The sequence below is a fragment of the Octodon degus genome, unplaced genomic scaffold (assembly GCF_000260255.1).
Source record: "Octodon degus isolate 3935 unplaced genomic scaffold, OctDeg1.0 scaffold00016, whole genome shotgun sequence".
Classification (NCBI taxonomy): domain Eukaryota; kingdom Metazoa; phylum Chordata; class Mammalia; order Rodentia; family Octodontidae; genus Octodon; species Octodon degus.
Window position 1 is genome coordinate 12090932 of NW_004524592.1, and position 11636 is coordinate 12102567.

Consider the following 11636-nt stretch of genomic DNA (forward strand, 5'->3'; position numbering starts at 1 on the left):
GAATAAAACCATTGTTAATATATCTTATTAGCTATTTAAAGGTCTATGCAAATAGGTCCATTAGGAAACCATCTACCTTTTCTTAATCCAGCATCTTAAATGATTATATTTTGCCTTAAATGCTAATGAAGTTTATTTATTAATGTACACCTTCTACTTTTATGCCTGTGAAAGTTCTTTTTAGCATATCAATTTTGTTAAAAGTTAAGCTAGTGGACTTTTGTCCTGATCAGTTAACAAATCTAAACCTCATTATCCAAGAAAAGTAATGAGAGAGAGGGGTCTATTTTTCAGTGTGTTTATATAACTCACATTACCTTAATGGGACGCATATTAAGAGGAGAAGGAATCCTAATTAAACAAATACGCCTTTGGTTGACACTCTCTGTGATCATTTTTTACTGTGGTAAGTATGAGAAAACCACATCATGTCTCTGCTTTGGAAAGCCAAAAACAAGAGCTATAGCATGCTCGAGATTGCATAGAATAGGAGGCAAAGGTGATGAATAGCAATTGGATTTTAAAATGATTTCAAAACAATGAGTCTGTATAGTTTCATACTAATTAACTCCATACAAGCCCCTTGCCCCTCCATGAACACATACTCAAAAAGAAAAAAAAAAGAATGATAAACAAACATCTGCAGACTTGCGTGACAGCTGAAAAAAATTATGAAAATCATATTCCAAACAAACTCACCACACTGGGCACTGCAGCAGCTCATTTGTCCCTACACTTAGCCCATCAAATGAGTGGCCCATCTGTCCCTGGGTCCTCTTTTAGTTAAGAAATAGATGCCGGCCAAACAATCCTGAATGTGTTTGCTCCAAATTAAATCTATATTTAACTTTTTCTAGTCACTACACTCACATCTATCTCCATCAATTTGATCACTTGCCCTATTCAAATAACAAACACTCCTTCACATTCTCATGTTCACAATCTATCCACATTATGGAGATAATTTTCCTCCCTGGTGCTTAGCTGCAAACCAACAAAAGCTAGGATGCATCATGTGTAAATATATAAATACCATCAGCTACCACACCGCTAGGTTTAATGGAAGTCAATATCGGTATATTACACTCTCTGCTTTGCAATTTCATTATGGGCTCAACAGCAATGGTCATAAAAAGTAGTATTCTGAACTCAACTCTGTGATAGTGATAATGAAAAAAAAGGATCATTTTTCTTCTCAACCTGAATAAAAAATTAAAACTGCTAGGGCATTTAGCTCAAGAGAAAATTGGCAAATTAACAAAATGTAGAAAGAAAATATTCATGGCTCTTATAGTGAAAGATAAATAATTTAAAATGAACTGAAGAAAGAAAATTCAGTTACCAAAGAGACAAAAATTAAACCTAAATAAATTCCAACTGGTTTTTAGCATGGATTTCTTTTCTTCTGCCATTTTAGTCCTGGAGAGCACCAAAGGCCACACCCCTAGTAGCCTCTGACATGCAAATTGACTTTTCCCACAGGGCTACATTTCTCTCAGGTTCAGTCTATGCAGTCATTTTACTCCAATCTGTAAGGTTCTCTTCCCAGTGTATTACTGCACCGAGCTAGAAGCTGAATTAAGAACTTTGACCTATCATTTTTTTCATCTGAAATATCATGTTTCAAACTGGCCTGAAGTTCATGAGGCAAAGCATCTTAACTCTAGCCCATTTGTGGACTTTTTCCTTTGGGAAATGTTAAAAATTTCATTGGCTTGGCTACATTAGCTGGGCTACCCTCAGTACCCATAAAGCTGAAGGGATGCCCAGACACTAACAGCCACTGTCTGGAAAGAGGTAATGACAGGCAGTGGCCACATTACATCTACTGTACACAAGAACTGTAGCAGCTGTTATGGGATCAAGGTAAAGAGGACAAATGTACAGGAGATGTCATGTTCCCTCGTGACTTAAGTATTCACTCTCTATCTGATCTAATTTAAAAATCAAGTCAAAATGTATTTTTATAGGTAATGTATTACAGCACAACTTCAGGGCAGCCTGCTGAAATGGCTATGAACTGTGCATTAGGAGCATCAGGTCCACAACCCATAGTCTGAGCTGAAATGTATATGAAAAGATAGGAAAAAAAGAAAGAAAGAAAGAAAATTTTTGTCTATTTTTCATTTGTATTTAGCAATAGAAAGTTTTACCTTTTATCAAGCAATTAGGTAACACATATAAATAGTTCATAGTTTCATTTAGAAAGGGGTGACCCAGAGCACATGAAATATAAATGATCAAATTATTTCAGCTTTGTCATTTCTCTTATAGTTTATTATGCAAAATTATTCAAGCAAAATAAAAAGCATTATATCTTCATGAATTACATAATAGCAGAAAACTAAACGAACAAACAAAAGAACCACTAAAGAGAGAGGTAGAAAGCTTCCGATATGCCTGCCTGAGATGAAGGTGATGATCCCACTGCCTTGGCCAGCTGGAGTGGGTCCCGAGTGTGAACACAAGAATGTCTACTGTGTCATAAAGAAGACATTGAGACGACCACCAGGCATATGAAAAAATGCTCAATATCACCAGCCCTCAGGGAAACACAAATCAAATCCCTAATGAGCCATCACATCAAACTTGTTAAAATAGTTATAAGAAAAAGGGTAACAGGTACTAGCAAGGAAGGGTATAGAGGAAAGAGAGCTCCTGAGCAACCAATGAGAATGTAAATGAGTGAAGCCATTCTGGAAAATAGTAAAGAAGTTCCTCAAATATGGGAAACAGAAATACAATATGACCAAGCAATCCCACTTCTGGATTCCTATCCAAAGAAAATAAAATCAGTATGTTGAAGAGACATCTGCTTATCCATGGTATTGCAGTGATATTCCTAATATTCATGAAAGGGAAAAAACTTAAGTATCCATCAGCTGATGGCTGGACAAAAGCAGTGTGGTACACATACAGGATGCACTACGATCCAGTGGTGAGGGAGGTGTGCATCCTGTCATTTGTGACAAGATAGATAAATGTACGGAGCATGATGTTATATGAAATAAGCTAAGTACTGAAGGACAAGTGTCATAAATATATATGTCCTCTCATTTATACAAGGAATATAAAAAACTATAGATCACAGAAATAGGGTATAAAACAGCTCTTACTAGAGGCAAGGAGTTGGGGCACTTGGAGTTGCTACTTGAAGGACACCAAGGTTCAGTTAGACTTAATAAGCACAGTCAGGAGACCCATTATACATCATGGCAACTACAGTTAATAATAATATATCATATACTTCAAAATTGCTAAGAGAACAGTTTTAAAGATTCTTCCAAAAATATGTAGTGAGATAATGCATACATTTGAGAGCCTGATTTAGCCATCTTATAATATAACACATGTTATATAACATGTGTATGTATAGTTACTTACCAATCTCAAATAAATAAGAAGTAATGTCCTCCTAGTCAGCACTATACTGATATCTTTATTCACATAAACTATTGAACTTCAACTTGCCTACAGGTTGAGGAGGATGTTATCACCCCCAGTTTACTGATGAGAATGAAACTCGAGTGAGAGTCACAAACCTCCTAAGGGAGATATCTTTAACGAAGTTTAGTATTAATTTGGTTGTGATAGCAGTTGTGTTGTCTGTTTTGTTTGATGGAGGATGTTGTGTGTGTGTGTGTGCATGTGTGTGCGTGTGAGTGTGCGTTCTTTTAAAAATATTTTACAGCAGGATACAGAGTTCTCCTAACTTAAATGAAATATATAGTATATTTTAGAACAAAACAAACATATGCCTTAGCATATGCAAAGCTTAGAAATAAGAAACTGATATTTCTAGATTTTTCAAAATATCTTCATCTTTAGGGTTCATGATTTTGGTTTTTCAGAAATTCTATAGATACTAAATTAATGTATCTTCAGACATACCCATTAGCAGAGTGATAAGAAACAATTAAAAAAACCCACTGACAATGAACAAGGGGAACAGAATTGATACAAACAGCTACAAACCAAATTTGCCCTACATTTCAAATTGTTTGCTTCAGGTATGATAGGGTTTTTTGTACTTAACAGACAACAGTTTGTGTTAGTTTTTTTTGTCACAGCTTTATGTGAAGTTGGTTTTAAAAATAACCGCCCCATATTCGCATACTGCAAAAAAAAAAAAAAAAAGGCATAAAGCGATTTGGCTTTAGTATCATAGCGTGCTAAGTTCTGATAAGATATCTGCTGAAAATTCAGAGCATTGTAGGTAGATGCATACTGTGTCGTGATGTCACAGTAACTGAGGGTAAGACCGCACCATTCTTTCTGATTTACCTTCTTCACAACTCCTACTACAATCTGAGGTCATCTCAATTATTTTGGGTTAGTTGCTTATACTGTCCCCTTCACTGCACTGTAAATTCCATGACAGTCATGGCCTGATGTCCTCTTCTGTGCCATATATGCTACTGATGACAAAGCACTCATGTGCCCCTAAGTTATCTTAGTGAATGTCTCTATGCTCTCTAATATATTGTTAAAATAGTTTATACTTTGTATGAGATTTTTCTTGGTTTTATACTAAATGCACCACAAGAAGCTGAGATTTGTCTTTCCTTTGTTAGGACAGTGTCTTAAAAGCAGTACTTTATATTGCTATAAGTTCAGCGCCTGGACTAGCATCTAAAGTGAAACACCACTTTAATAAATTTTGTTGAATAAATGAAAGAATAATCACGAATGGCAGGGAGGAGATACTCAACAGATAGCACTGTTCAGATAAACATAGGAAAATAAAGTTTAAAAACAAGGATGACATTCTTGTTGGCAGGTTTTGCCCTTTTTTTACTCAATTAAGAAGGGGTTGACTAGGTATAATTCTTGTTAGGACAAAATCCTGTAAGTGGAATAGATAAGAGAAATTCGATCACTTCAAGCCTTTCCATTTAGTGTCTAGAATGAGCTGACGGTTCAGTTTTTGAAGTGAGTGGCCTATGATCTCAAGAGGAACCAACCTAGCTATTTTTGTTTAAAGACCAGAAGGACTGAAGAAGTTAGTAGACAACTAAGGGTCAGGGACTGATTTCTGGGTTTTTTCCAATCCAGACAGATGAGATACACTTAATCAAGGGTTATTTCTCTTTAGCACCTGGAAAACATCTGCCAGCCCTCAGGAAGGTGGCCTGGGGCTGGCAGCAAGGTGTTTGTCTTTGAAGACAACAGCACCGAGTTTTGGCTGCAGGAGCCACGTGAGAGCCATTTCTGCAGGACAGTGTCATAAAGGGTACAAAGTCCAAGGAAGTCCAGCACCTCATTGAATCATGTGAGCTCCTTAGCTTGCAGAAGTGTGCATCCAGCAGGACACTGGGAAGCCACCACCAGGGGCAGGCTCTTGAGCATCACAATTTTTTTCCCCACAATTACCCATGATGACACATAAACCATACAAAAGATAGCCCAAAGTCAGCAAAACATAATAACACTGGAATTAGAGAACACAAAATGCAGAGAGGTATGAATGAAAGCTCCCTTGTAGCTTTTTAAATCAGATGGAAGTAGGTTCAATTAAAAAGAAAGCTGAACTGTACTACTCTGTGTCCTCAACATGCACAGACCAGCTCGTATCAGAAATGTACAAAGTTTTAGAAGTAAGAACAAGGGCCTGTTCACACATTCACATTGATGGCCGCTGGCTTGGTGAGGAGTGGGAAGGGTATGGTTGTCGCTTAGTCCTTATCCAGATGTCAGTGTGCAGGGTGTGACTGTGGTGTCTACATCCAAGCCCCATCTTTGGGAGAACGTCATAGGAACACAGACAATTGGAAAGATAATACATATTTAAATCACATCTAACTCCAAGAGAACGTGAGAGCAATCAATCTTTTTTAAATAAGAAAGAAACTAAGTCAATAGCATGTGAACAACAGATGAGAATTAAAGCACAATCTGTTGGAGTGGTAACAGCTTTTGTGTTCTTTGTTGTTGAAAATGTACATGAAGCAGCAAGTCCAATATGCTCACAACTCAGTTGCAGTACACTAGGAAAGCAGTTGCTATTTTTATACAAAAGATAAAACCAAACACCACCTTTCAGTTCTTGCTTTTGCTAAACCAGAAGAAGGAAAGGTTCTTGCTTTCCAAGGTTCTAGATGTCAAAATGATTTAGCACCTGTGACCTCTTCTATATGAAAATAAAGAGGACACTGGACAAAAAGGGTAAAAACTGGCACTGAATTACAGACAATCAAACAGGAACCTGCTGAATCTAATTACTCAAAATAAAATATAAAGTAAATGAATAAAAATATATAAAGTAAAGGCGCAATTTAGTCATATTGTAGGATATGGGTTATTTGAATCTCTAACAATTTTTACATGTATACATACATTCTAGTTAAATTATTTCTATAGTTTTCTTCCTTTAATACCTTTAGGATAAACTTTTCCTTATAAATTACATTGATATTTATTAGAAAAGTGATAAAATTATGATAACTATATTTGTTTCCCATTTGTGCTACAATAAATTGTCTACTGGGAATTTGTCCCACTGGCATTTACTAAGCTGTATGGCATGTTAAGTAAAAGGGAAGCCACTGTTTTGGACTGAGCCCTTACACTAGGTCAAAACAGGCCAGACCAAAATGGGAATGGATTTTCTCTTGCTGCCTACCCCATGAGCAAGGCAAACTAGCTTTCCCCAAACAGCTGCTTTTCATCAATCCCTTTAGAAGAAACATCCAGTCACCCCACACCAGCCTGGTCATGAAGTCCTGTCTGCTTTGACCCTATAAGGCAGGTAACTTTCAGTTTTACTTTTTGCTTCTTGTGTTTGCTTTTCTCAGCCCTTTCCTGCCTGTAAAAGCCTGCATCCTTTGCTTAGCTCATCTGAGCACCTTTCTATCCTGTAGGTGGGATGCTACCAATTCATGAATCAGGAATAAAAGGCAGTTTGATTTTTAAAACCAAATTTGTTCTTTGATAGTCAGAGGATAGAGTACTAGGATATCAAGCCTGCTTGAGTCCCTTCTCCTTGGCCCAGGTGACAGCAGGATAACATATTCAGGGGTAAAGATGCAGTACCTCAGATTGGGAGCAGAAAGATACTGGCATGTTACGCTCTGAGCACAGAATGGGAAGGGGCAGAGCTGTGTCCGCTGTTTGTGTCCCCAAATCACACTGCAGTTTATAAGATCCTGACATGTGCCCAAAAGAATGAAATGTTCCTTTTTCTGAGAAAATCTCAGCTGGAGATCCAAAACCAAGAACAACTGGCATCATAGACCACCCAGCATTTGAAAGAGAGGTATCTTCTAAGTGTGCCACAAGGAGTAGCTAGCCTGGCCACTATCTGTCACAGCCCACCTCTCATGTCAGTCCATGGAAGAGAAGTAAAAAAATTAGCTGACTGAATAGAAAATGACAGCAGACTGCCATCTTCCTTTCTGCAGTTGCCCTTGGGATTTGTAACCACTTACTGACCCCCTCCGTCTCCAAGCAGGAGCATGTTCTTGGGAGCTTGAGGTCTGGGCCCAAGGTAGAGAGGCCCCAAACTAGAGTACAGCTTGTTCTGGAGAAGCCTGGAGATGGTAGGCAGGCTGGAACATCCCTGTGGTAGGGTGAGGGGAAGGAATAGGAACGGTAATCTCTTGTTCTGTTAGTTGCAGAGTTAGAAACTGGAGATTTCAGTGAACAGGTACCAGTAGCTGATATTCTGAGGACATTTCAAGCTGTTCATCCCCATGACGCCTACACTGGTGTCAGGAGACCCCAGAGTATGCTGTCTGAAGTCAGAGGTTAAGGGTAAGAGGAAAACAGTGGGGAAATGAATTTCCTTTATTAACACTGTGATAGTAAAGTTTTTCCTCAACCATCCACAAAAGTGGTTCATGACAAGCTCTGTGACTTGTTACACCAGATTCACCATTTAAGTAAAACTCTCCCCATGTACTGCCACCCTTGTTCTTCTCCCTCCTCTGGTTTCAGAGACTGAGAAGTAGATGGCAGTATCCTTGTCCTACTGCACTACAGGGTACAGGACACCCTTTGGGCTAGAGGTCCAAGAAATGGGGAGGACTGGCTGTTGGAGTCCCTGACAAAAACAAGGTTTTATTACCCAAAGTGACCAGAAACCTGAGATTTCAGGACAGGGAGAAGACTGCCTCAAATGAGCATTTCTCAAGATAGCTATGGAAGGAGAAATACAGCACTTCCCTGACTTTCTTGCTACATCTGCCTGGCCCAGGAAGCAGCAGAAGCTGGTTCTTACCTCACATCTGCTCTGGCTTGCTAGGGCAGGAATGTGGGCCTCACATTCAAAGTGAGAAAACGGAGGCTTAGGGAAGTTGAACAACATGTGGGAAGCCCCATAGCCCCTGGGGGAGGCTCCTGGATTCAGAGCAGAGTCATGTGGACCCAAACCCAGCCACATCCACTGCATCACAGTGCCTCTGCCGTTGACTGGCCACCCGTACACTGCAGTCCCAGTGGAAGGAGATTTATTTGCTTCTCTGTTCAGGGAGGTCTACAGGGAATGGCTGAGCCTTCCTGGCTTCACCAGAGCCTTCCCGTGCAGATGGCTACACAGGCAGCACTGCAGGTGGTGGAACTTCCAGCTTGGTCTGCTAAAGAGAGGCCTTTCTTTGACAGCAAACTTATGACAGCTTCGTCTCACGTAAGCTACCCAAGAAGGCTCCTTCTGCCTCTACAGAAGAGGAACATACACCTTCATACTTTCGGGGTTTTTTATGCATTTAGCCAAAAATGAGGGAAAGCATTCACTTGCTTCAGAATGCACATAAAGGGATGACTGGTAAAAGGAGAATCAAAACCAACTTGGCCTTCCAAGCAGGCCCGTACCTCAGCATGGCTCCAAGTCCCTTTCTCTTTATTTTTCTTTCTGGGTCTTCATTTTCCTCTTTCTGCTTTTTCTCTTTGACCTTCAATTTTCCCTTTTCTTTTTTCTTCTCCTTCTCTTTTATTTTTTTTACCTTCCTGGCTTTGTTCTCCATGTCCTCTAGCTCAGCATGCCCCTGAGGGGCAGATTCACAATTCAGAGCCCCTTGGCCAGAGTGAGAGCTCTTATCAGACAGACCATCTGTACAGAGAGAAAAGAATCAATGTGCATGGTCAGCGGCACTTATGGTTATATATAAACGAAAGTCAAGATGCACAATCCAGAAGAACAGAAGCACTGCAGAGTTGCAGCCTTGCACATGACTACCCATGCACTTTGATGACAGGACTATATAGATCTGGTCATGCCAGGCAAGGACGGGTGCTGGCCTTCAGTCCATTGCTTGGTGATCATATGAAGGGCCTGAATGGTACAAAGCACTGATCTCTCTGGAAGCTGGCTTGTTAACCTGGATCAGCTCAGAAAGCTGCCATGCTGGGAAACAAACAGTGCCACTTTCCTTCCAGGAGAATTTTTCTTTTGAGTACAAATATAATCCAACTGCTCTACTCAATTAATGCAGTCAGTCCTCTGGTTGACACTGCTTTTAATGACTCATATAAAAATGTCAAGAAATGCATACTTAGTGCTAGTACCCCAAGGGTAAATGACAGTTGGTCCTTGTAGGAAAGCTAAGGAGAACATTTCTTTAGCATTTGCACTGTAAAATAAATTGCACATTGTGTTCTCCAATTCCATGTTCGTTAAGCCAAAGGGCAAAACATATCAGGAAAATGAATTACTTTTAATATCAAAAATATAATTGTGATCCTTAAATCATTTTCCTCTGTAGTTAAGCACACACTCTCGCCTGTGGTTCGCAGATGATAACAAGATGGAGAAGCCACTTCAGGGAGTACACAGCCTCACCAGCATCAAGCTCTTCCGGTCCGTCATAGGACTTGTCAATGGCTGCCCTGAAGCTCTCGTTGCAGCCCCGGCCTCGGACCATGTGCGGCCGGGGTCTGTGGAAAGGGAGTTCATTTTTTCTGACTTCGGCCACAGCAGTCTGCAGACTCTCCAAGGAACTGGACTTTTTCAATCCCAGAGTTGGGCCAAAGTCTTTGTTTGGGGATTCTGGAAAAGAAAGGGCAAGAGGTCACGCCTTCCATAATGGGGCAGTGTGATTCAGTGGAAATATTGGTCATTCTAAGGTCACTTCCTTTTGGATATTTTTAAAAATGCAGTGTCAAAATGAATAGGAATTGGGGGCTACATTCAAGCTTTGACAATTTTTTTGACCTTGAGCAAGTGATTTCATTTCTCTGAGCTTTGGTTTATTTCTTGTTTGGAAGGTGTGATAAGATTTGAGCTAAGAATATTTAAATATATCTTATACAGAGAAATGCATATGCATGCATAATATACACTATGTAGACACACACGTGCATTTAAAAGGCTGTCACTATCTACAGTTTCAGTACATATGAGAGTACACAGGTATACACATGTATACACATGTATACACACACACACACACACACACACACACACACACACACACAGAGAACATCTAGCATTAGGCCTGTCTTTCAGTACCCATCCAGGGCACACCTACATATTGAATGTTTTATTATTACCATGATTACTTATATGATTGTTATGACACACTGTATTTGAAAATCAAGAAACATTAACAATTGTAATTTTTTTATGTATTTGGTACAGGGTCTACAGAGGCTCACTTCAGAGATTGAACTCCTAAAGATTCTCCTGTTCTTAGCCTCCCAAGTGCTGGGATTATAGGTGTGTGCCACCACGCCTAGTCTCAGTTGCTGCCTCAGAGCGCCCCAGGGAAGGGGCCAGCGTGGCAGGCCAGGTGATCAAACCCTGGCCCTAGGCTCTGCCTAAGCAGGAGCTTTAGTCCGCTGAGCTATCTGGCTGGCCAACAATTATAATTTATCTAATGAAATACTTTACCCTGATGGCTATTAGTGTATAGTGAATAAAATTTATCTATTCTGCATGTAATAAAAAGGAATGAAATAAAAACCCTTTTCTGAGTTTGTAGGGTTTCACCGGAACCTGCATCCCTCTACTGTTTTTTACCCTATTTCCACCTGAGCTGGCCTCCCAACTATTAACAACAAGATTAGGCTACTTAAGTAGTAGCAATACAGAACTATTTAAAGATGGAAGAAATCCATCTTGGCTCTTGTTTTTCTTTTCCAAGCTATTTTACCAGGGCCAAAGTGCATGCTCTCCTCTAGGTACAAGGCAGATTACTGTCATCAAGACCACACTTGTATTTCTGGAACTAAAACTCCTGTGCAATTTTTTTTTTTCTTTTTGCAATACTGGGGATTGAACTCAGGATCCTGCACTTGCCAGGCAAGCATTTATTCTACTGAGCTATCTCCCCAGGCCCCACAATTTTTCAATAGATATAGATTGAGCATATATTAAGGATTTTGCTCCTGGAATTCTACTTCAGTGCCTTACACATTGGAAACTCCATAAACAGCATGGCTTTCATTATTGTTACCACTAGTATTGCTTCTACTACCACTGCCACTGTAAACACTACCACCAGTAGCCAAACATACTATTAGGTAATGCAGGGGTATAAGGAAAAGCGCAGCAAAGGCTTGAGATATCTATCTATCTATCTATCTATCTATCTATCTATCTATCTATCTATCTATCTATCTATCTCCACAAAGAGTTACATAGCACTATACATGCTTACAGCTGTTCTGAAATATGTTAAAAATGGTCAAAATAATGACAA

The 11636-nt window shown here is 39.6% G+C and overlaps 1 protein-coding gene across 1 annotated transcript in view; it reads right to left on the bottom strand.

Annotated features, from left to right (window-relative positions):
* Pard3b (par-3 family cell polarity regulator beta) overlaps positions 1 to 11636 on the bottom strand; it is a 1028738-nt gene that overhangs the window by 315100 nt on the left and 702002 nt on the right. Inside the window, exons 17-18 of the mRNA XM_004626728.2 lie at positions 9776 to 9982; positions 8809 to 9046 (exon numbers count right to left, since the gene is read on the bottom strand). Of these exons, the coding sequence (XP_004626785.1) occupies positions 8809 to 9046; positions 9776 to 9982 (445 nt within the window). The remainder of the gene's footprint in view (positions 1 to 8808; positions 9047 to 9775; positions 9983 to 11636) is intronic.